At 38.9% G+C, this 27,137-nt stretch overlaps 1 protein-coding gene across 5 annotated transcripts in view; it reads left to right on the top strand.

The window, feature by feature from the left end:
- Window positions 1-27,137, top strand: part of LOC134213665 (paired amphipathic helix protein Sin3a) — a 60,343-nt gene that overhangs the window by 26,784 nt on the left and 6,422 nt on the right. For 3 of the 5 annotated variants that reach the window (XM_062692927.1, XM_062692928.1, XM_062692929.1), the window contains exons 3-9: window positions 14,563-17,036; window positions 17,103-17,261; window positions 17,325-17,565; window positions 17,633-18,159; window positions 18,254-18,583; window positions 18,651-18,857; window positions 18,934-19,143. In XM_062692927.1, coding sequence (XP_062548911.1) covers window positions 14,563-17,036; window positions 17,103-17,261; window positions 17,325-17,565; window positions 17,633-18,159; window positions 18,254-18,583; window positions 18,651-18,857; window positions 18,934-19,143 — 4,148 coding nt within the window. Of the gene's footprint in view, window positions 1-14,562; window positions 17,037-17,102; window positions 17,262-17,324; window positions 17,566-17,632; window positions 18,160-18,253; window positions 18,584-18,650; window positions 18,858-18,933; window positions 19,144-20,313; window positions 20,571-27,137 lie in introns of those variants that run through there. The other 2 variants (XM_062692931.1, XM_062692930.1) reach the window with 2 other exon arrangements.

Raw genomic sequence — 27,137 nt, 5'->3', positions numbered from 1 at the left:
GGCTTGATTTTTTGAACATCAGTAGATATCGACAGAAACTAATCATGTACTAAAAAACAAAGATAATCGGTTGTAGTGCGCTCGAGTAATGACCGATGTAGACGGGAATAGGGGGTACTGCCCAAATGGTTCTCTACCCTATACAACAATTGAGAAAAACAAAAATGTTCTTTGATTTGATGCAGATGTCTCATTATAACAAGAATTCTCGCAGTGATTGAAAAGGAATTTTGTTCAGCAATTGATAGGTCAATTTCCACAGACATTTTCGGAAAAAAATCCACAGGACTTGTTAAGACATTTTTGCGTTATTTTCGGATAACAATTATAAAAGTTTTCTCTTCTAAATTCCAGCTGATAAATTACGAAGGAATTTCCTTAAGGATTTTATGAGTAATTTAATAAATAAACTTCCACAGCTTGGAGAGGATTTCTGCAGAATTTTGCCATGATAATTTTTTTTTTGGGGAGGTTTACTGGCGGGACTCTGAATAGAGTAGAAACCTCTGCACCAGGCCTTAAATGATACCGTAGCACAGGCCTGGTAGCGGGTCACTTTTTAGTGACTCGGTCACTTTTTTCGGGCAAGTCACTAAAAAGTCTCTTTTTTCGACCTCAAGTCACTAAAGTCACTTTTTCTCGCAAAAAGTCACTATTTTCAACTATTTTAAAACTATTGACTATTTTTTAATGAAGCTTTATGTATAAGTCGGATGATACTTTGTTCATGACGGAAATTAAATTACGGATCTTGGAAAAATAATCGCTCTGAAACTTCGCCAGCCATTTTCTTCGCTGCTCTTATTGGCATTTCACCAGTAGCTAATTGACCTTTCCCGTCAAAAATTTTTATTTGCTCAATCGATTCTTTATTTTATTTAAAGTCAACTTTCCCAAAGGACTCATTTTTTTGACGCTTCTAAGTATTTTTTAAATTTAAAACAAAATATTAAAAAAGTGCTGTTTTTCAAGATTGGGCTAATATCCCCCTGATTTTGAAAGATCAGCGGGTGAATTTTCCAGAACGGTTCACACGTGCAGCATTTTTCCAACTTTTGTTTTTGATTTTTAAAATAGTTAGAGGTTTGAAAGAGAGAGAAAGTTGAACTCAAATAAGCCATATAATCGATTGAGACAATAAAACGTGATGCAATTTTTGACGGTAAAGGATATAGATATTATTGTGGTGAGATACATCGAAAATGAGAAAAGTGGATCAAGTTTGCCCAGTCTCCCCTATCAATTGCACTATTGGAGGTTTAGATTAATCTTTTCAATTTATGATATGATTCCAGGTGCTTCAGGGAAACCAATAGTTGATGAAAGGCTTGATATTTAGTGCATACCTAAAACAAACATGCTTATCAGTTTTTTTTATAACAGAAAATTGTTTTATCACAAGCCTCATGCTTAGAATCATAGTGGCGTAACTGCATTAATCCATTGTTCTTCGTCGATGTTTACTTTTTATCATTATAGCAAATTGCGGTAGTTTGCCGAATATTTAATGGTTTGGTGTGATACAGGATGACTGTATCTTGCACCAGACACAACAGTAACAATTGTAACTGTTAAGTTATTAACGAAGTTATGATTCTCAGCGCGTGATATTTTGATAAAATAAAAATATTTCTTTTCAATTCGAAATCATGATATTTGTATCTATGATTGTACTGCACTCGAATTGAAAGGCGATACATTAAATAGGGGAACAGACGGCTTTGGCAGGTTTTGTTCTATTATTGGCAGGGGGGTTTTTGTCGACCGAATTTTATGAAATAATAGAACAAAACCTGCCAAAGCCGTCATTACCCCTATGTAAGAATCCTCAAAGTAATTTTGCTGTAAGAACATGAGAAAATAAAAGCCGTTTTTCCCTCCCAACATCCACCTCGATCATTTTTTTTTCAAAATATTTTGTGATGATTGAAATAGCATAAATGTAAAAGATTAAAATCGTGATATTTTTTTAGATGTTGCTCGATTCGTTATATTTTGATACCTTTTGAATTTGAAGACGAGCCCGACGGTCCTGCATTATAAGCAGAAGGTCGAGCGTTCAATCCTAGGTTCGTTGTAACTGAATTTTCATAATTTGTGTTTCGTTTTATACTAAAAAGATCCGTACTGATGTTCCTTTCGCATTAAAAATTCAAAAAACTTCCGTGGCACCTATAGCAAATCTTCTTAAGTGTTTAGCTGATCCAGTGAACGTAATTTTCACTCATTCTCAAGAATGTTCATTCACGCATATTTTTGCCTAGAAATCATTTTTCGGGGAAGCAAAACAGGTCTAAGAGGCAAGCCAGAGTAATGCGACATGACGCGACAGTGCAATTTGACAGCCTGTTGATAATGATTGTTATTCTTTTACGTGAGTCGCCTCGTGTCGCATCGCTCGTCGCGTTTACTCTGGTTTGCCCATAATGAGTGATAGATAACCATGTTTCGCTCACTTCCAGTGGCACAAACATTTGATTTGCTCGCAGTACTGCTCATAGTTTTGAGTTTGAGTTTTGACTGATATTTATTAAAATTCCTTGATATAAAAAGAGAGGGCAAAAGTTAGCGTGCACACGCTTAAAATCAATAACCCAGAGATTTGTTTGCTTCACACAAAACGGACCTAATGCAGAACAACACCAAGATGAGCGACAGTTACACAGCCACAAAAATAGCTCGTGTGGTTTTATTGAAGCTTGGATTTCAATATTTTCAACAGTATTTGGTTCCTCATGAAAAACGCTAAATCTCGTCTCATTGAAATTGCAACTGAAACTGAAGGTCACTATTTGGTCACTTTTTCTGCAATTGAAAGTCACTATTTGGTCCCTTTTTTCGTCAGCATTGGTCACTAAAGTCACTATTTTCAGCTGCATTGGTCGCTACCAGCCCTGGTAGCATAATTCCATTCGAAGCAGTTTGCCAGCCGTACACGGAACATGTCGTCCAAGAAGACGCTGTTGCAACTGAATCAGAGGGATTTACGTTCATAAATAGTCGGAGAGGTCTCATGATAATTTACATCCTAATAGTTTAAAGTCCTTTTTGTCATTTTCTTGTCATAGTCAAATTATTTAGCCAGTTTTTATGCTATTTATACGTCTATTGTCATTGTACGCGCTCAAAATCGACCGAAGCAGTTTATCCGACTCACATGGAACATGTTGCCCAATGCTTCATCGTAGAAACTGAGCCGGAAGTTTTTTTTATCAATATAAGAAAGTGTTCAATCCCCGATTTATAAAAAAGACATGTTAATAACTTTTGAAGCAGTTTTCCAGCCGTACAAGGATCATGTCGTCCATTAACCCTCTCTTTCCCACGACTTTTTTCAAAGATTTCAATAGGAAGGAATCATCTATGGAAAAAATGCTAGAACAAAAGTTATTTGGTATGGCTCAAATTAGTGGAAAACGAAAAAAAAAAGTTTTTGATTGTAAATCAATAGTTACTTGATTGTTTTCAATAGTTTTACTATTTTTACTCAAAATTGATTATATTTGCAGTCTAATGGAACCAAAAAGTTGTGCCAAATACTGCTTTTTGTTGTTGAAATAATTCGATGAATGTTGGAAGGTGCAAAATTTGATGGAGCTCTACAGCTACCATGGGAAGGAAAGGGTTAAGACACTGTTGAACTGGCTCAAAAAACATTACATTTACAACTCTAATAGATACTCTCTCCCATTATCTCATTCCTAATCACATAGATTTTTTTTAATCTTTCGTTTATTTTGGAGGCTCAATTTCCGAATCATATAGTTTGATCTGTACGATATCATTCTTGTCTTTATGGTCAGAAGGTATAGGTAAAGTATGCGTTCCTTGAATTACTTTGTTTGCCTAAGTTATTGGTTCATCCTGTGTCAATATTATCAAACACAGTGTAAGTTATGTCTTGTAAAAAGTGGAAACTGTTCGTGCATTTAGTCTATTTTATTGTTATTCCTTTGTCAAGGTATTACTATTATTATGTTCTAATAAGTAGCTTGATCTGTCATTATCTATCATGTATTTTTTTTTTCCTTAATAAAGAGACTTTCAGCCCGAGGCTGGCTCGTCTCCGCATCTATCGTACTAATGATCAGTTATGAGTCAGCTATAGGATTCACTTTTCGGTGGCAAAGTAAAGCTTCATCACCCGAGAATGAAGCCGTCATAAGATTGTTCATATACCATCATTATAATGTGTGGTATTTTTTATTATTGCTCTTCGAAGTGAGGCATAACAAAATAAAACTGGATAAAACTTCTACTCAGTGAATCCAGCAGTCGATTCCCTACGAATTTCTTGAATACTTTGTTTTTCAATAAATGCCTAGCTAGCTAAATGTAAGCGTGGCTACGACTCATCGTCACAGGGAACGCATCAGAAAAGTATTGCCGAAAAGAAGAGAACTCACATCATTATCACTGATGAAAAAGGCCTCTTTAAAAAAAAATTAAAACGATTTCAACAGGAATTCATGGATGGATTCTCGCATGTGTTGTCGTAAAAAATCCTGCGGATTATTCTGGATGAATTCCTCCAGATTGAATTGCTTGAATTCCTCCTCCACCTTCAGATTGAATTTATGAAAAAGTATTCGAATGAATTTTTGCATAAATTCTCGGAGGATCTACCGCAGCAATTTCCAAACAAATTTCCACAGGAATCCCGGAGATTTTTTTTTGCAGATATTACCCTTTTCAGGTAGATTTTCTGTAAATAACCCTTAGAGAAATTTCTGCAAAAAATCTTGTTGGAATTTCCGCATGACAACTTTCTTCAGAGTTTCATGTTTTAGAAAATAGAACATTCAACGAAACCTGAGCAAGTAGGCTGCCCCTATTCGCATAAGCGTCCCATGTCAGTTTTCTTCAACTTGAGAAATATGCTGTTGAACTTTTCAAACTCGTTTTACATGGAGAAAATAAAAAATTCTAATAAATCGAAAAAACCAGCAATCTTTCTGAAAATTTGGCATGATATTCTTCATCTGTATACATTGCTATGGAACTATTAAATGGACCAGAATTACATCGATGTTTTGTGCGAGACTGTATCGAAATCTAGAATATGCGAAATCTAGAAAAATAAATTATGCGAATAAATAGCAAGATGGGACAACACAAGTGGGTATTGATTTTCAAATTTCTAGAACAAAGCCTAATATTTTATCAGTTTTTCTTAAAGATGAGTTCATTTCAAGCTTATTTCTGAAATAAAATCAAAATTGTCAAAAATCGACATGAGACTCTTATGCGAATCGCGACAGTAGGGAAAATGACGGCTTTGGCAGGTTTTGTTCTATTATTGTCAGGGTTTTTTTTATGACTGATTATGCTCAAATTTGGCCTAAACATTCTTTGCATATCAAAGTATATTGTGGCCAAATTTAAAGTTTGGTCGACAAAAACCCCCTGCCAATAATAGAACAAAACCTGCCAAAGCCGTGTTTCCCCTTCCCCTCGGATATGTTACCTTGCCGCGGTGGGTCGGCTTACGCCATTAGCACTGAGATGGCAACCAAAGACATATCCTGTCGTGGTGGTATCACATGTTGACTATTTTTGTTTGGTGCCGCGTTACATATCTGGCATTGACGCACTAATTTACGGCATTTGCATGTGATCCAACGGACATCGTGTTATGGAGCCTTGAATGGTAGTGCAGTCTGGCAGAGGTCTTTTACATCAGTGATAATGATGTGAGTTCTTTTCTTTTCGGCAATACTTTTCTGATGCGTTCCCTGTGACGATGAGACGTAGCCACGCTTATACTGAGCTAGCTAGGCATTTATTGATACACAATGTATTCAAGACATTCGTAGGGAAATGACTACTGGATTCGCTGAGTAGAAGTTTTTTTAAAACTAGGAACGTGGTACCAGTCTTATTTTGTTATGTCTCACTTCGAAGAGCCATAATAAAAAATACCACACATTATAATGATGGTATATGAACAATCTTATAACGGCTTCATTCTCGATAATTTTTACTAATAGTAGGGAATAGGCGTGATGAAGCTTTACTTTGCCACCGAAAAGTGAATCCTATAGCTGACTCATAGCTGATCATTAGTACATTATAGATATTGACAGTTTAGAAACGATTAAGCTACTTCTTAAAACATAATAATAATCTTAGACTACCTTGACAAAACAATAACAATAAAATAGACCAAATGCATGAACAGTTTCCACTTTTTACAAGACATAACTAACATTGTGTTTGATAGTATTGACACAGAACAAAAACCAATAACTTAGGTAAACAAAGTAATTCGAGGAACCCATACTTCATACCTTCTGACCATAAAGACAAAAATGACATCGTACAAATCAATCTATATGTATAATTAGGAATGAGATAAGGAGAGAATATCTATTAAAGTTGTAAATATAATGTCTTTTGAGCCAGTTCAACAGTGTCTTAATGGACGACATGATCCTTGTACGGCTGGAAAACTGCTTCAAAAGTTATTAGCTTGTCATTTTTTATAAATCGGGAATTGAACACTTTCGTATATTTGATAAAAGAAAAACTTCCGTCTCAGTTTCTACGATGAAGCGTTGGGCAGCATGTTCCATGTGAGTCGGATAAACTGCTTCGGTTGATTTTGAACGCGTACAATGACAATAGACATCTAAATAGCATAAAAACTGGTTAAATAATGTGACTCTGACAAGAAAATGACAAAAATGACTTTAAACGATTACGATGTTAGTTAGCATGAGACCTCTCTGACTATCTATGAACGTAATTCCCTCTGATTCAGTTGCAACAGCGTCTTCTTGGACGACATGTTCCGTGTACGGCTGGCAAACTGCTTCGAACGGAATTATGCAACGGTATCATCAAAGGCCTGGTGCAGAGGTTTCTACTCTATTCAGAGTCCCACCAGTAAACCTCTCAAAAAAAAAAAAAAAAAAAAAAAAAAAAAAAAAAAAACCTGCCAAAGCCGTGTTTCCTCCTATATTAGATTTTGAATTATTTATATTTGGATATGAATTCAAATACTCGGAAGTTTTGTTCAAAAACGAATTTACATGATCTTTTTACCTAATCTCTACGCAAGTTTGTGTTATGAAAAAAAATTTCAACAAAATTGCAACCATTCTGATCCATAAAAACGGTTAATGTAAAAATTGTTTAACTGCTTAATTTTGGTTTACTTAGCCTTGGTACTCCTATTGGTAACTAAGACCATCTAGAAGGGTTGTAATACTAACTGCGATTTTATTTTTTCAATTTGATACAAACATGTATGAAGTAGCTTAAAATCATATTAAAAAATTAATAATATTGTATAATACGCACTTCAAAAGAAAACGTTCAGAAAATTGTGATAATTGTGATACATTATTTTAAAAAATGATATTTTGTGCGTATAAGGCCAAAATTTAGCTCTGAATCGCGCGGATTGAATTTCATGCCGCGCGGAAATGGCGCGGATTTGATTATGGTCGGCGCGGAAAATATTTCAGGGTCCTTTTGCATGTAACTTTTGCAGAAAACCCGATACCTATTATAAATTGGCTAGTGAGACTTACAGTCCTGAAAATGAAATTAAAAAAAAAAACATGAAATTTAACACCAATGGTTCCATGTTTCCAAACCGACCCCTTCAATGGAATCGGAGGCCTCTGGAACCTGCTATGAAGAACCCAAGGGACATCCTTTAAACAAATATATAATCATCTTCTCCCAAAGCCATGATTAGATCGATAGAAAATAGATAATCGCATTATTGCTACATATCTATTATCATTAGCATTAGCATTGCACAATTCGCACAAATTCGTAGGTGGTACAAGCCAAGACTATTGTATGACTGTAGCACTACTTTCTCAGATATTGATTTGGGACTAATCACTATCTCTTATATGGAAGCATTGCATTCTCCAATAGTCGAGATTTGTCCTGGCCATGTCCTTGCAAATGCTGAGGAAGGGAAGGATGGTTAGTTGGACACCCACTTAAGAAAGATGCAGAGAACTCTACGACCTCTCATATGTGCCACGGGAGGTTTTGGGATTGGGTGGAAGGTTATAAACATTAGGATTCGTTTTGGTAGAACGTGAAACACAGAAAGAACTAAGATAGAAATGCAAAGTAGGAAAGGGACGAGCCTGGAATTGAACCCACGACCTCCTGCTTATAAGGCAGAAGCGGTAGACACTATAGACCTCCGTGCTCGTCGCAGTATTCCTATCTATCATCATTTCAAGACAAAATTTTCAAAACGACTTATCTGCTTTTGTAAACAAAGATTCAAACGACGATTTGACTAATCCGAAGGCTCTCCCACGCAAACCAACACCACCAACAGGTAGCGGAATCCTTCACCTACCTTTTGGTTGTGTTGGTTTGCGTGGGAGAGCTACCAGATTCGTCAAATAGTCGTTTTATTCTTTGTTTACAAAAGCAGATAAGTCGTTTTGAAAATTTTGTCTTGATTTCATCATATTTGTGGAACCGTTTAATACGGAAATGGTCATATCTCTGCGTATTACTGATAGATTCATGATCTGCAGCCAACTTGCAATCACAGAGAAACAGGCGTCTCACTTAGAACAAAATGTGAACGATACGATATTGTCACGGAAACATTGCTGCCCGCCCAATGCTAAAATCACTGTTTGTGGCCAAACGGCAACCAGATGGCGATAGTGCGCAAACGTCAAATAAAAAGGTGAACGATGTAACAAGTGTTGAGTGAGACGTCTGTTTCTCTGTGTTACAATATTCTGAAAACTCAGATGTGAATATGTACATTATGTAGAAGATTTTGATGTGAAAAATGTATTGGAGGTAACCACTTTCCTTCGATGGGACTCGCCAGTGCTTTTTTCTCTATTTGTTCGTAGTTGGCTTCCGCTGACGTTAATGAAAATCGATGAATGAGAGCTGCGCCCCCAGTCCATATTTGATTTGAATTTCGTTCGACAACGATTGTTGGCACTCGAGTGACCAAATCTAAGTAGCATCCTTTTTAAGCAGATCGCCGAGTGGAACTGTCATATCGGGACCGATTTGCGATTTGGGCGTATCTTATTTTGTAAACAAACATTGAAAGGTGAATTCCTGCTAAAGTAAGAATTTCATGAGAAGATCAAGGTATGGATCCGACAGATTATGGTTTCCTCTACCAGATAAGGAAATTAGTTTGGGATAAAAGCGTTTTCATTCTCCGGAATCCGCGGAACAATGTTTGTTTACAAAATAAGTTACGCCCAAATCGCAAATCAGTCCCGATATGTTTTGTTTTTTACTGTTTTGGTTTGTAATCTCGAGAAATCGCCGCACATGCGGGCGAATATGTTATCAGTTTTACAAACAACGACTACTACCCGATCAGGAATGCATAACAAAATTATAACTCAATTCTATAAATTGTTGTTATTTAAAACAACGTGTGTTATAATTAGATAATTCGATAAAAATGTGTCTTCGGCCAGTTTTATTTCATATTAAAATTATAACAACATTAGTTATGTATATTTTTACAAATTAATTGCCTACATTTTTTGTAGGCATTGGAAAAAAAAAATCGGAGGTAATCACCTAGGATGTATTACTCGAAGCCGCTCGATATTGGAACAAAGTTAATTGCCTACATTATGGATGGAAATCTGTCGTGGTAGCGTATCAGATTTCTATCCGTGATGTAGGCAATTACCTTGAAGGTAGATTTTTGTACAGAAAAATTATATCAACGTTTGTTATAATGTTGAAGGTATCAACCTCTTTCCTAATTGTGTTACGGCTAGATGTATTTTTGATATAATTTTTGTTATTTTAACAACTAACCAGCCAATTTTATAACACATTCTGTTACAATATTTTTCTGAAATAAATAACTCCACTTGTTATAATTTTGTTATGCATTATTGATCGGGTAGAGTTGCCCAATTCGAAAAGAAAATACAGGAGAAAATATGCCCTGGAGCCATTTAAGCTACCGGTCGCTTCAAACAATAAATAGGACGAACGTCTCGCAACATATACAACTTGATTTTCTCTTTAGGGCTGGCCGACAGTGGTCTCCAAAACAGACGAGATCGGTGGTCTAGTGGCTACCGCTTCTGCCTTATAAGATCCGATGTACACGTAGCGGTTTTTTAAGCTGCGTGTGGGCCGCGTCCACGTGGACGCGTGCGTGCGATTTTGGCAACTAAAAAACTGGAATGAAAAAAATGGCTCGGGACAAAACTACAAAGAAGTACAGTTCAATGTCATATAATATATTATGTTATACAAAGAGTTGTCCTTAGTCTTCAAACTTAGGCTAATGAATATTAGCATATGGTTCATGGTTCACCGTGCGGCACAGCTTAGGCTTGCTGGTATGACATGACCGCTGGGCGGCTCTGCCACATCGGTTTTCGGAATGCTGCTTCTGATCCTGCTTTTGAGTTGCATCGTAACTTCGGCCTTACAATCACCTTTGCATACAATGAAGCTTAGTTGACCAAAAAATGCTAAGACAGTTTTCGAAACATTTTCACGCTTGGAATGTTCGACCGTGTACTTTTCTCATGATCTTGGTTCGTTTGATAAAATGCATGTACAATGCGGGCCGCAATATTTCCTGCTGCGACAGCATGTTGTAAGCAATGTAAGAGTGGATATTGGTCCCATGTTTGCTGGGATTCCTATGTAAGTGAGACAGTTATGCGTGTAACGGCAGTATTTATGAAATTAATTAAATTTGAGCACGCATCTTAGCAAAAAGAAACGACAAGATTAGTGCTGTTTTTCTCTGCTCTGCGATGAGATGAATATATGTTCAGTGAGATGGAAGTTCCCCTGCTTATTTTTATATTCTTGTACCTTATTTTGGACAAACGCGTGAGCAGCACACAAAAATTATAGACTGATTTGCCCTATTTAGGAAAAATGCGCGTTTTAAAAGAAGGAATCATCGACTTAATTGCCTTATTTCGGGCAAATGCGTGGTTCCCGATTTTTTTCCTCAATCAATTTTTGGTTGAAGCCAGAATAGACGTGACTATGCGATGCGACGTGACGCGACAGTGCAGTTTGACAATTCATCGATTATAATTTCTATTCCTTTTTTTTATCTTTATTAAGGAGTCTTTCAGCCCAAGGGTGGCTCGTCTCCGTTTTTATTCCTCTGCGTGAATCGCGTCGCGTTGCGTCGCATCGCACGCCGCGTTTATTCTGGCGGCCACCATGGTCATTATGCCAAAAAGGCACATTGTACTTGAAACTATAGTTTCTAACAATTACCACAATGGCCCTTGCACATTCAAATCATCAAGACAAATGATTTTATGTATGTTCTTGCGATGATGTTTGTAAGAAAACAAGAAAATGAAATCATGTTCACCTACATATTCTGTTTTCTGGGGAACGGTACATTCTGAGGAATGGTTTTCTGGGGATTGGTTTTCTGGGGAACCGATAAGATGAGGTCTCTCTCAAATCAAAAGGAGTAGGGTAAATCACTACTTGGGCCTATGGACCCATTTCCCGACTCACTGCACATTGCACATTTATTTCACTCCTAATCGATCCAATTATAGAAAATAAAAATGTAGATTTCAAACTTTTGCTCTTCGTTGCAACACCACTGAGCCGGAGTGATTTTTTTCACTTTTACAAAACGGTATCATCAAATAAACACCTACCTGAAAATCGTTACAGTGCTTGATACAACCATTGCTTCAGGTTGTTTATCACCACACAATAATGCTTAACTCACGCACTTCAATCTTTTTTAATTGTTTGTATCACTAGAACTTATATAAGCATATTGGTGGTGGCTGGCCCAATTATTACTTCCGGTCTTTTACTATACTTAGTATAGTAATAGTCAAGCATTCGTTCTACATATTACTAATATGGGGGTAAGCGTGGTGAATTGTTATAGAATTTAAAAAGAAAACGAATGCTAAGACCAAGTGCCACTGGATGACTCCAAACGGGCCAGTATAATGTGGGGTAGTCAGGGTTAAACTAAATCAGCTAATAGTATAACTTATTTTGCCACGCACCAATTTCAGTATAATTTGTTTCTACGAATCAAATTCCTAGAAGTTAGGTTTTCAGCATTACTTAGCGCAAGAGAGGGTTTAAACTCTGCGTTAAACTGAATTTTATTCGCCGATTCGGGGCGTTATCATGAGTGATCAGCACTCATGGAACACATTGTTTAACGCGAATGTCAGCCGGGTTCGATCAAAAGTGTAAGATTTAGTGTAATTAGTTTAATTATTTTTATTTTTAGGCATCAAACGTTAGGAGCATGTTTTCAGCGTCGCACAGCCCAGGAGAGGGTGTAAACTCACAACGGTATAGTGTAGGCCGTCCTCGATTGGGGTCCTGTGGGTCGCATGTAGTGGCTGTGCTCGGGGCAGTTATGTGTTGAAAGCGGTTTCGGGGCAGTTAGGATTGAGTTTTAATATAAACAGATGTAGGATTGAACAAAGTTATAACCTTTAAGGTTCATATTGTGGAGACTATTGACAGCCAAAGCGTTGAGGATAAGCTTTTAGTTAGCAACTGAATTAATTTATCCGATTTGGAATCCTAGATTGAATAGTAGGTATATATGGACAATAATAGAAACTATATACAGTTATCATTTTATTAAGTATTGAGGATATGTTTTTGGTTAAGTTGAGTATCAGATGGGCATGTGTGATATCCATTAATAAGACAGAATTATTAGAACTGTATTTTTGTCTTTGTAGTAAGATTAATTACTTACTAATGTTTTGCGGGCCGGCGAGTGAAAGCGGCCCAATTCTTTTATCTACCTCTTTCCAGACGACCAGTGATGAAGAAAATCTTATTGTTCCGGTATCAGCAGTGGTATTCATATTCATAACAACCACCGTCAATACAGGAAGTCTGTGTTCACAACGTGATTACTTCAAGGACAATCCCAACATCTTCTGTGAATTGCAGATAAGTATTGCGTTTATATTTTAATTGCACTGAGCTCGTTCTAATCTGATCGATGAATGAATTTACTTGTCACTAATCAATATCATTAGTAAATTTAAATATTCCCGTAGATTAGAAAAGCAAGTGCATATATTTCTATTTATGGCAACATATCACAACGAAACGGACCCTTGGGAGCCTTAAGTAAGATCTCGGTCCGGTTGCATCTAAGGAGATCTTAGTGCAGTGCACACCGGACGTGTTGCCCAGTAGACGTATCGCTCAGCGGTATTTAAATACAACGCAGATAGGCTATGGTCAGAGGGTGCGTTGATATTACAAGATTACAAGATTACAAGATTGTATCACTAGAACTTATATAAGCATATTGAAATAAATTTAAAAATGTATCCTCAAACCGAACCAAAAATCACCTCGGCTCAAGAACTTCTAGCTGTACAGTGCTGCCAAAAGGCCAGGAGTCTTATTTAAGTATGAAGATAATTTTTCATTGTTAATAGGAAAACTGTCTAAAACGTTGACGCTTTTATGTTATTTATAATTATCTCAATTTCCAAGAGTAAAAAAAATATTTATTCAAGTATTTGGAAGGAATTTGGATGAGTGAATATATCTTCTCAACCAAATAAAAATTATGAATAATACCATCTGGCATCACGTTATCGTGGAACGTGCATATTTTTGTTTATGTCGCATTTCCTACGATCTCGAGAGAGAGAATGAGAATAAGATGTTGAGAGATTGAGTAAAATATTGCGTATGCCGAAGAGACTTGGGGTATGCCGGAAAAGCAATCGCTTGTGACTGAAATGAGTGCTGCACCATATTAATTTAAATCAAATAAAAGCTTTTCCAAGCAGTGTTTAGCAAGAATATCTATTTTATATTAGCAGAGGTGAACCCCATCGCAATATTACACGACCCACAAAATTCAGGAAAAGTTGCTAAAATGTCATAAAATATAAATTAAATAATGCAGTCGTACGCATGTTAGGCCGGGAATGGAATAAGAAACCCTATTATGAAATTATGGAATCTGTAGCGGAGCTACCTACTCAAAATAGTCAAGTATAGTTGCTAAAAGTCGAGATTATCATGAACCATGGTTTGCAGAATTAGACAGAATCATAAAACTCTCACAATGGATACAACCCATGAAAACAAGCATAGGGGAACGTGGGGCAAGATGGCCACCCTAATCAGTGGAGCGTGTGGATCTAAGAATTGTTAAATTCTTTTCGAATATGTATCCAAAATAATAAAGTTCAAAGAATAAGCTTAAGAGCACATTTACAATAAAATATGTAAATAATTGAAGCCCTCATTAGCCTAGCGGTAAGATGTGCGGCTGTAAAGCAAGACCATGCTGAGGGTGGCTGGGTTTGATTTCCGATGCCGCGCCGGTCTAGACAATCTTCGGTTTGGAAATTGTCTCGACTTCCCAGGGCATAAAAGTATCAACGTATCAGCCACATTATATTACGAATGCAAAAATGTTACATAATTTCGTTACATATTTTTGGTCTCTAATTTTGAAATATTCATTTTACACTCGACCCTCCTTAGACGTAGTTTAAGTGAAAAATGTTGTTTTAATATTTATTCTAAAAACCGCATTTTCTTTTTATCTCATAACAGCATATACAGCGGCAATCGGCGGCACAAATCTGGTAAAAACAACCAGTCATGGACAACCGACTGGGCCTCCACCAGCCCAACAAATCCACGTAGTTAATACGACAAGCCAAGTTCGTGGCCACAAAGGCACAACGAATTCCAACGCTGGAACAAACCAAGTGATAACAACAATGCCGGCGAATGTAATCTCGAATACGCAACCACAACCGCCGCCGCCACCACCACCCCAAGGTCAAGCCCAATTCCAGCGATTGAAGGTCGAAGACGCGCTCAGTTATCTCGATCAGGTAAAGTTTCGCTTCGGAAATCAGCCGCAGGTCTACAATGATTTCTTGGATATCATGAAGGAATTCAAATCCCAAAGCATCGATACGCCCGGTGTCATACAGCGGGTGTCGAACTTATTCAAGGGCCATCCTGAATTGATTGTGGGTTTCAACACCTTCCTGCCGCCTGGCTACAAGATCGAAGTGCAGGCAAACGATCAAGGCTATGCCTTCCAAGTGTCCGTTTCAGTGCCATCGACGTCAGCCGGAACTACGGTCGCCCCGCAACCTTCCCCCCATAAGTACAATACTATTTTCCAAGGTGGTGGTCAAATCGTACAAACTGGCAACACTGCTGTGAATTTAGTAACCTACGGGCACTTGTCCGGTTCGGTTCACACAACTATTCAACCAGCAAGTAGCACCGGGCCTCCAACACAGACCTCCAATGTTACTAGTATTCCAACAATTCCTCAGTCCCCGCAAAACTTCTCGAGGGATCGGGAACGAACGATCTCCGGGGGCAGCGGAGGACCGGCTATGCCTCCCAGTAGCACCTCTGTGGGAAACGTTACGCCCGATCCGTCTACAATTAACAGTCAGCAAAATCTCCATCGAATGATCTCTCAAACAGTGATTCCTCATCCACCTCAACAGCAACCACCTCCCCCGGAACCGACCGCTGGTAATGCGCAGCCAAATCAACCGGTAGAGTTCAATCATGCCATCACTTATGTCAATAAAATCAAAAATCGTTTTCAGTCTCAACCTGAAAAGTATAAGCGCTTCCTGGAGATTTTGCACACCTACCAGAAAGAACAGAAAATTCACAAGGAAGGCACGCAAGGAGGCTGCAATTCCGGTGCAAAACAGCTAACCGAAGCCGAGGTGTACACCCAGGTGGCAAAGCTGTTCGACAACCAGGAGGATCTCCTGAGGGAATTCGGGCAATTTTTACCGGATGCGACCAGCCATGCACCGATGCATGTCAACAAAAATCACTCCATGCATGAGCAGGTTCAACCTCCTCCGCCACAGCAAACGCACGGCAAGAAAATGTCGGGCAGTGTGATGAACGCAAATTTAAAACCATTCAACAGCTCACATACTGGTGGCCTGGGACGTCTGCAGGACAGAGATTACGGTCCAAGTGAGAAGGATTATTCCAGTGGAGGAATAGGAGGTGGTCGAGGCGGTAGCATGGGCCTCGAGAAGGAACCACGGAATCACGTAAGCAATCCAAAGTACGCTCATAGCACATCTGGAATGCAGGGCGGTGGGCACGGTGGAGGCGGTAATATCATTAAAAGATCACCATCCTATTCGCAAGTACCGTCGCATGGACACAACCTTTCCACAAGGGATCGTGAAGGCCCTCCGATCAAGCGTCACAAACCAATTTGTAGAGACATAACGCTGGCTGAGGCTTCGAAGTTCGGTACGTTGAATGATTATGCTTTCTTTGATAAGGTTCGGAAAGCGTTACGGAGTCCCGATGTCTATGATAATTTTCTGCGATGTTTGACATTATTCAATCAAGAAATTGTGTCGAAATCAGAATTACAAACCTTGGTGACACCGTTTCTCAGCAGGTTTCCCGATCTGCTGAAGTGGTTCCAGGATTTCCTTGGCCCCTCTACGGTGCCCGAATGCGTTCCGTTGGCTTCGGCCCAGCGGCAAGATCGATCTCAAAGTGAATTGGCCACCGATATTGATTTGTCCACGTGCAAGCGACTCGGTGCTAGTTACTGTGCTCTTCCGAAATCTCATGAAAACGTAAAATGCACTGGCAGAACTGCGCTCTGCCGAGACGTACTAAACGATACCTGGGTCTCATTCCCGACATGGGCAGAGGATTCAACCTTTGTCACGTCGCGGAAAACGCAATACGAAGAGTTTATCTATCGCTGCGAGGATGAACGATTCGAGCTGGATGTTGTGATAGAAACCAACAGCGCGACGATACGAGTGCTGGAGGGTGTCCAGAAGAAGCTAAGTCGGATGTCCCAGGATGAGGTCAGCCGGTTCCGGCTGGATGAATGTCTGGGCGGTACCTCGGCGACGATACATCAGCGAGCGCTGAAGCGAATCTACGGTGATAAGGCATCTGATATTATCCAAGGATTGAGAAAGAACCCGGTCGTGGCCGTGCCGGTTGTATTGCGGAGGTTGAAAGCCAAGGAAGAGGAATGGCGCGAAGCGCAAAAGGTATGTAACTGAGTGTTGTGGAAGAAAAGTTTAATGGAAACTAATGGGTTTGTTTATTGTTTACAGGGTTTCAACAAGCAGTGGCGTGAGCAGAACGAAAAGTACTATCTGAAGTCTCTGGATCACCAGGGCATTAATTTTAAGCAAAATGACATTAAGGCGCTCCGATCGAAAAGTTTGTTCAATGAAATTGAAACGCTTTTTGATGAGGTGAGTTACATGAAGGTAAAATCAAATTCTTCCGCCTTCAAGAATCCGTCGTACAATTCTGTTTTCTGTTGTTTGCAGCGTCACGAGCAAGGTGAGGATGGCAGCTCCAACCCACTTACGTGTGGACCCCACCTGATTCTGCCCTACAAAGATAAGACCATACTGGATGATGCGACAAATCTACTTATTCATCACGTTAAACGGCAAACCGGTATCCAGAAACAGGAGAAAGCTCGCATCAAGCACATCCTGCGGCAGTTTGTTCCGGATTTGTTCTTCGCCCCTCGTCAACAGCTTAGTGATGATGAACGAGAGGAGGGTATGTTAGATTTTTGATTTTGTTTTTCTAAAAGCAGTCTACTTATGTTGAACCAATTCATTCACAGATGATAGAGACATGGATGTAGATCAGGAGCAAGAGGATGATAATAAGTCATCGAAGAACGGCAGCAAGAACAATGGCAGCAGTAATTCAACAAGTGCAAGCACAAGTGGGAATGGAGGCGTAAGTAACATCGATAAAGATGTTTTCGCCGCTGCTATTAAAGAAGAAACACCGGATAGTACGACGACAGGCTCCAAGCCTACCCCAACGGCAGTGACAAGCAGTAGTTCCCCTGACAGTGGATTAACAATGTCCGGATCACCTTCGGCTAGCGGAGCGATCAGTCAATCGACTAGTGGCGCACCTGTGGTCGACAGCAGTATCACATCGGGTGCCAATCGATCATCTACGGAAGACAGCGGCAAGGAAAATGTGCCGGATAGTGCTATAAAAGTGGAGATTAAGCAGGAGCATGATTCAGAGCAACATATCGGCGGTGCGAGCTCGACAGGACTTTTGTCGGGAACTGCGCAACAGCAATCGTCATCCAACCCACCACTTCCAGCTCATGCGATCAGTAAACATTATGTGAGTAGCAATGTCTCTCCTTGTTTGGAAACACTTTTTTTAAAATATTTGATGAATTGATGTTTTACTTTTGAACATGTTTTCTATTCTTTAGGAAGAAGCATACACGCTCTTCTTCACCAACAACAACTGGTATCTGTTCCTGCGATTACACGCGATTCTGTGCGAACGACTTCGATCCATCTATGAACGTGCGCAGATCATTGCCACCGAGGAGCGCATGTATCAAAACTCGCGAAACAACAGTACGGCCACGGCGCTGCGTCTAAAACCGAAGAGCGAAATAAAGGTTGAAGATTTTTACGCAACCTTCCTGGAGATGCTCAAGAATGTGCTCGATGGCAACATGGAGGCCAGCAACTTTGAGGATTCCCTTCGAGAAATGTTCGGCATCCATGCCTACATCGCATTTACGCTGGACCGGGTAATTATGATGCGGAGTAGAGTGAACATTCAGAAATTATTATAATGTGATTTATTTGGGGTAACAGGTTGTCCAAAATGCCGTTCGGCAGCTGCAACATTGCGTTACGGAACGGGGTGCTCTGGAATGTGTCGAATTGTTCCAACTCGAGCAACGCAAAGGCGGCGCCGGCGGACTCTGTCGCACCGCGAATCGTCGAGTGGCTCAGGAACTAGCATACCAACGGAAGGCAGAAGCAGCTCTCCAGGACGAAAACTGTTTCAAGGTGTATCTTGTAAGTGTTTCCTGATTTGTAGAATTTACTTTTAAGATGCGAATATGTACTAAATCAATCGTTTATGAAATTTTAGTACAAAATTGATTGCAAAGTAACGATCGAACTGTTGGACACCGAAACGGACGATACGGCGCAGAACTTCAACAGTGCCCAAAACTACAGCAACTACGTCGACCGGCTGTCGAATCCAGCAGCCACCGGCACCGGTAGTGAAAGCGGTGCCAGCATAGCCGGTGGCGCCACCAACGTGGAAATCAAAACCGAGAAACCGGACGATGATCTGGTAAGTAACGACCTGTAGGAGAGCGGAGTGTGTTTCCTGATTTCTACCGTTATTTCCTTCCTCTTTGTTTTGCACACTACTGACAGTGGAGTGTGGCGCACCGTAAATAACGACCGAAGATTGAGACCATTTTACTTTCGGTTACAGTATTGATTTCTGTTGTAAATACCAGCATTCATTTAGTTTTTATTCCGTTTTGAGATATTTTTTTTTTCTTTATTGAAAGTGGGTGTTTCTGAATTCGACCTAATGTTCAATTGGCATAACGATAGCTTTTGTGATTGCGTTACATTGTTATTTTTTTATGATCAATAGTGACATTTCCATACCAGGTTTCATCTACTCAAACGCCCTTCGGTTCGGATATTAAAATTTAAAAAAATATCCTGTTTCTAATAACATTTAGGCTGTTGGTTTCAAGTCCAAATATCCTCACAATCAGCACATATATTCTGACCTACATTCGTCAATGATATAACAGAGATATGTATCTGCTGCATGTTTTCAATAAACTTTGTAGACGTGTTAACTGATAAGCGCATAATCTTCATTAATCTAGCGGCAATACAGCAACACCATGTTGAAGGTGACTGTGCTCGATTCCAGGTCCGTTCTAGGAAATGTTCAGGCATACGAATATCATCGCGTTACCCCAGCGACATGCTATACGAATGCAAACCTGGTAACTGCTTAGAAACCTCGTACTTGAGTTCCCTCTATCTATATGTTTGTTTTATCTTTCAATAAGTGCCCTAATGACTTCCACTGGCGTACCACAAATAAAGATTTATTTCAAATCGTTGCACCAACAAGATCAACTATCAATGAACAATATTACTGTCACACCAAACAAAATTCTGATGTTACATTAATTGTAAAAAATGATCGTTATGCCAAATGTCCTTAAGTCTAATCACATCATCAAATCTGTTCCAAACTCATGCGCTGGAAGGCATGATTTTTTTTTCTTCCGGTGTTTTTTTTTATCAAAGTATTAACAATTGATTCTTAGTTCCTTTTTCAAGATTTTAAGTTACATTCCTTTTCAGTCGTATTCTTTCCAAAACGGATAGATCTGACTTTATACTTTGTTTTCCGTTAGTACTCAGAAAATAATCCACTAATTTGAGCTTTCTCTTCACATCAATCTTTTTTTTTTCTCCGTGCCAGGTCAAACAAGAATGAATTTCTCTTTCAATTTGTACAAACAATTGTAGAGAGGAGCAAGTGACACTCACTCGCACACATTGAGAGCTATAGTTGAACTTCATTGATAACTACTGACGTCACGCAAGCGAGAAACAAAGAAACAAATAATAAGAATAGCAGTCGTGGAAGATATGATAATAAACTTGAATATCATGTTAGACTTCACTAAAAGAGCAATCCTCCGAAGAACAAAAAAATATAGTCCTAGAGACATCTAATCGAGTTCATTTCTTTCAAACTCGCCTATTGATGAGCTGAGTTTAGGGCTTTATTGTCACACTCCCAAAATCCTATTAACTGCATGTAGAAGAATAACTGGTATTGTTAGTATTGAACACACTGTAGTGATGCTTCAAGTTAGCGCAGCGCGCTATCGAAGCCATAACATTAAAGAAAATAGACTCTGTAAATTTCAGCTGCAACGCATTATGTAAATATTTATTTGATAAAAGTCGCATTTGTTTTGGATGGTATTGCCAGCTCTCCTGTTAGATTCGTTCGAAAAAAAAAGTTTATCGAATGAACCATGAACCGGATATCTTGGCATTCAAAATTATATTGGGAAATCTAGCGATTTATAAACCAATAGCCCCACAAAAAAGAAAAAGCATTCAAAATTTATTGAGAAGCAATAGAGTCGCAATGAACAGGATTAACGTGTTCAATAGCAGTTTTAGGCTTTACATGTGAATCATTAATCGCTTTTATAGAAAAGGTTTTGTATAGGCTTGTATCGAAACGGAAATGTACATACAAATTTAATGATTTTCGGTATCTAATTGTAGTAAAACGAAGAATGTTATAACTAAATAAGTAAGTGATGCTTTCAGTTCCATGTCAATAATTAGATTTGAACTTCTTTTGAAGGGCGCAAAGCCAATCGGAACAGATTGTAGAACAGATTGATTCGTTTTTTCCGAATAACATTAACCAGAATACACAAATTATCAGAATGACGCATTGCCCAAACAAAAAACCTTTTGAAGGTATCTCTTTATGCAATCTAATCGATTGTGTTTTTTCTTAAATAACTTGGACAATGAGATGAAAAAGCGTATCTTGCACACATTTTGTCCGGAATAAGCCGAGAACGCATTTACCCAAAATTTCGTCGACAGTTCCTCTTCGTCGAATTTGATTGCATTCTACTTTCAATGGACGCATTTTTCTGCTGATGAACACATTCGCCCGTGATAAGGCAAAATACGGTGTGATATCTTTATAACAGCATGTGTTTAACGAAACTAATGTACGCCCATTCTCAATACGCTAATAAAGAACTAGCTCCTACTTTGGAATTGGAGCGTTCGCTTGGAATAAGACACAAAAAAGGATATCATTAGTAGACGAACGTATTTGCTTGAAATAAAACAAGTGGATTGCATATCCACTAATGTTTACTGGGGAATGATGCTAACTATTTTATAGTATTCTGGGAATGTTTTTCAAAGGATTGGGACATTCTGAAAAATTTCTTTGGAGGTTTGGTATTCTGCAGAACGGTTTTCTAAGTGAATGGTGTATTCTACGGAAATGTTTTCTAAGGTGTGTTTTTCTGGAGTAGGGATTTATGGGCATGGCATACAATCCATCAAAACATGTTCTGTCCATATAACATATTTATGCTAATGGCTAATCCCATTGGTAATGGTCAGCAGGTTTGTAGCACTTACGTTTGTAAAAACTTTACGAAGCCGAATGTTATAGTTACAAAAATATCATTTATTGTTCGGTCAAGAGCTTTTCGCCGAGTAAAATGTTTGCTAGATACTGTTGAAGCAAATCGGGCTTGACGCTTGCTTGCCTCAAGCTTCCGTGTCTTCTTTTTCATCACGGCTTTGAAGTAATTCATTAGTTTAGAGTGGTAACGAGTAGGAATCCCGTACGTCCGCTGGATGAAATCTTCATCTATCTCGACCCCTTACTTCTCCGAATCCTCGAATGACTGCTGCATTTACACCATCTGCTCATCAGTATAATCTCCGATAATTTCATCTTCTAGTTCTACAATTTAATTTTCCACTTCTTCAGCATGTACTAGTTTCTCCGATATCCACAATTTTGGTTTCATACGCAGCCGGTATTATAAAAGAAAATATGCAATCCGATGTATGAGAAGGTAGTTAAGGCTAGTCTTCTTTAATTCAGTCCTTCTCGCTCGATTCTCACTTCCACGCTCTGCAACCTATTCCTCCATGATCCGAAGTGCCACCTAACGTTTACGGTCATTTTGTCCGGTCAGCCTAATCTGCCCCTTGTGCACCGAGATCAGATGACTCCCCAACGATATCTGGAATATATTAGTAGACTTTTTAAATAAACACAGCCTCTAACCAGCTTTTGGTACATGCTATTTTATTACTTCGGTAATGAACCTTGTTCCCTGTCTGTAACCAGCTTCTAAAACGAATCGTGAGTCCCAATAACTAACTGAGTTGTTCCTGAATCTCAGATACATCTATTGATTGTGCTATCTGATTTTTGTATGAACTCTTAGGATTGATTAGATCAAACCCTGTTTTCGGCTTGTATTTGAAAATACTTTCTGATAGAAAATCTCCATCAGTCAAACACGTGTTCTGGTAATTAAATAGGAAGGAAATTAACTTATCAGCAAGATATAAATGCCTCATATTTTGATCCAGTAAAAACTGTTTCAACACATCTTTTGTCACCCTCACTAGCCGCTCGGCTTGCCTGTTGCTCTGTGGGCGATACGGGGGACATAAAACATAAATTTCTTGCATTTCAAGAAAAGAGACAGTGCTGAGAATTAAATAGTGGGCCATTGTCAATTACTACAACATCCGGTAGTAGCAAAAAAGTTAGAAAATTGTCTAATAACTTTCTCAGCATTAATACCATGTTTCGTTCATTTTATTTCAAGCCATTTGGAGAAGCTATCGATGATTAACAAAAAGGTATGGCGCTGTAAAAAAAGTCTGCGTGAACCTCCTCAAGGTCACTATTTATACCACACCAGTGTACGCTCATTCTAGCCAGTTGCTTCATTTTAATTAATTCTATGTAATTGGCAGGCAGAAGCTTGAGGACCTGTTGTTTTTCGGCCCCAGATCGTCACCGTGGCTCACTCAGTTCCGTGCGACTATCAGCTATCTTTTCCCTTATCTCGCTTATCTCGCCGCCCCACTTGGCAATCGACTCGAATGCCGAAGAACTGACTCCGAGTTCAGCACTCAGCCATCCAAAGGAAAGTCGACAAAAGTCGATCACTCCGACGATACTTCGACTAGGCCACAGAAATCCAGCTACGCAAAAGAAAGTCGACTGCACCAATGGAACTTCAACCACACAAAGAACTACGACGAAAGAAGCCCTGGTAATCGAAGAAATTTCTTAATGCTTGCCTTGTCTCGAATGCAGCAAATACTCACTTCTTGTAAAGGTTTCTCCGAACTCAGTGTTCTGTAATAAATATAAAATCTTGCCGATCAATTGCTGGATTAATCCGTCCCGATGACCGTCAGCTCACTTAGCTGCGTCGAGGAGAAAAAAGTCTGGTTACTGCGAATTGTTCTATGATTCTTACCGATACACCAAGTTTCTTTCTGCCAGCATTATCTCCGAGGCTTGGCCGTCGAGCTGTTTCTTTGGCGACACGGAACTTGCTCCCCGTTTTTGGCTTGCCATGACCGGAGTGATAAGTGACACGGTCCGAATTTCCCGTTTACGCAACGAGAATTATGACTTTTCTCAATGATAACTTTCCGTGTGGTTCTTATCCGAACTTTTCACTTTTTACTCCACGAGTGAGTGAGGTTGGCGACCGGAATGTGCTTGTTTTGAGACCCGTCCTCGTGGGAGACTTTCTGTGCTTCGTTTTCCGCTTTCTGATGGCGACAATCGGACCAAAAAGAAAACGATTCGCCGAATCCGATGAACGATAAACGATTTAAGGTCAGCTTTCCCAAAGAACCCATATTTTTGACGTTTCTAAGGGCCAATTTCTTCACCTCCGCTTAGTGCTTAAACCAGGTTTAAACGTATGGGTAAGCACCGCTTAATAGTTAAGCGTAGGTGAAGAAAACGGCCCTAAGTATTTTTAAAATTTAAAACAAAAAATCGAAAAAGTGCTGTTTTTCAAGATTGGTCTAACATGACTTTGTACAAACATCGGGTGAATCGTACGTGCAGCACTTTTTCGGTTTCTGTTTTCGAGTTTTTAAATAGTTAGAGGCTTGGCAACCCACGTTGAAATGTGGGTTCTTTGGGGAAGTTGACTTCAACCCTCTCTTTCCCACGACTTTTTTCAAAGATTTCAATAGGAAGGAATCATCTATGGAAAAAATGCTGGAACAAAAGTTATTTGGCATAGCTAAAATTAGTGGAAAACGAAAAAAAAAAGTTTTTGATCAATAATTCTCGAAAAACTCTGCTCGTAGAGCAAGATTACTTTTGACAGATATCGAATCATTCTTTGTCTTATTGTAATTGCTGGGTACCACCATTCATTCTTATGACCGTATGATTTTTTAATTTTTGAACTGTTTTCAAGTTAAATTCTCCAAATAATGAGACATTGAGTCCTATAAGAAGAGTAACGTCATATTCTACGTTTGACAGGTGTCCAACTCGTTTAGAACGCGCATTTGTATGGAACTGACAGCTGATTCTGTTCCAATTTTGACACTTGACGACCAAGTTGACGACACTGTTATAATAAGTGTTGTCCAATGAGCAGCTCGAAGTAACTCGGAAGTTGTTCCCGTCCTACTTGTTCTTTTTTGTCAACAAATGGGCATGAGCAGGACAGGGAGAAAATTCTAGCTACTTCAAGCTCTCATTGGACTATAGTCACTCAACGAGAATATATAGAAGGTGAGGTCGGTGAGGAAGAAGATCAAATGCCAGTGTATTAGTAGATGAAGGAAAATGTAAACAGCAAATGGTGACGTACATATTTGCACGGCTTCTTATAATACTATATAACGAGATCCCGTTCAGATGCAGTAGTGAAAGATTTTTCGCCATACACGAAAGGCACGCACACAACACATGGATTTCCATACCTCAGTATTTATTTTCATTGATATAACATGCGCAGGCTTCGGATTTCTCACTCACTCACGCGACAACAGATCGCTCCACCATCCATTTTATCCGGATAAATTACAGTGCGATAAACTCCGGCACAAGCGTTGGTGCGAAAAATTCTCGGGTACTTTTTCAAAACGGCGTATGTTGCAAATTGTAAACAAACCCGTTCTTAACAGCATATGACATCAAATTCATCTTAAAATGTGTATATCTTCAAAACTACATGAAAATGTGTTTTTAAAAATGTAAATCAATTTTTTGCAAAACGGTGTAACATCATTGATGAAAATATTGCACATACACCGCTTAGCAGAAAATGTACTTTAAAAAGTTTTTTCGAACAACTAAATAGTTTGAAACGTGCGTCTGCTTGTACTTTTTCATCACTGATTTCAAAATTAAGCATGTTGCTTAAATATTCTGATTTTCGTTAAGAAAAACATTTTACGTTGTTTTTCTGCAGCAAATGTTGTTACGTCGTGTTGTAAGTGTTGCAATTTTTTGTCGCATGTGCGTGAAACGTTTCAACTTGACGCAACATTTCGACGTATCAACAATGCAGCGTACGGAGCAGCGTAACATTTCGACGAAAGTAGCATGACCTCGGTCATGCTGACGTATCAAAACGACGTATGTGATTTATCTGTTGCAGAACGTTGTAACATATATTTTTATCAAAATAACTGAAATGTTCACACGCAGTGCAGATTTCAGGGTCAGTGAAGATGAACCTTTTCATAATGTATCGTTGAGGTGTATTCAATTGCAATAAAAATGATTAGTTTCTAAATAGGAATAAAAATGAAATCTGAAAACTTTCAAGCTCATTTTCTCAGCTTGATCAAAATGTTACATACGCCGATTTGAAAAAGTTCCCGAGAATTGTTATTTCTCTTCCCATGTTTCGCGAAAATCAAATGCTGCTTACTTTGCTTCTCCGAACTGATTGCATACGACGATGCGCTACGATAAGTAGTAGGTTCAATACAGCAGTTTTTCTATCTACTTTCAATCGGTTCGTGTGGTGGCGTGGCTATAGTGGGCGCTTTACACATTTTAAAATTGTTTTAGGTTCGAATCCCGTCGCGGACCTACATTTTTGTGAGTATGCTTTTAAAACTTATCTGGAGAAGTGGCGAGGTGGAGAATTTGGAGGCCCAAAATTAAATTATCCGGCAAGCCGGCGCTCGCGAGTTTATCGCCCGCCTTTCTATCCGGATAAAATATTGTGTGAGAACACTTGCTCAAAGGAGAATATGGAAAAATTGCACTCCCGCTGTTTGGATCAATCCTGGGTTTTTATTCATATGAGTGAGAATTCCGAAGCCTGAACATGCGTCTATTGGCGCTTTGATGTTGCATGAAGAAGAAGAAGCAGAAAGATGATAATCGAAAAAATTTCCACGGGAAACCATACGAAGAAGTTTTTAAAACTCTTCTCAAAAATTCTGGAAGCAATTTAATTAAAAACGGTAAGCAGTACGGGGTTGGACTTTTCTTCTACTATATAATAAACACAATATTCCTATTCGAAATTTTATTTTGTGATATTACACTTAATACACAGTAGAAGAAAAGTCCAACCCCGTAATGTTTACTGTTTTTAATTAAATTGCTTCCAGAATTTTTGAGAAGAGTTTTAAAAACTTCTTCGTATGGTTTCCCGTGGAGATTTTTTCGATTATCATCTTTCTGCTTCTTCTTCTTCATGCAACATCAAAGCGCCA

The sequence above is a fragment of the Armigeres subalbatus genome, chromosome 2, assembly GCF_024139115.2.
Source record: "Armigeres subalbatus isolate Guangzhou_Male chromosome 2, GZ_Asu_2, whole genome shotgun sequence".
Lineage (NCBI taxonomy): Eukaryota > Metazoa > Arthropoda > Insecta > Diptera > Culicidae > Armigeres > Armigeres subalbatus.
The sequence above is the reverse complement of the archived record's forward strand: the minus strand, read 5'-3'. Positions and strand labels throughout refer to the sequence as shown.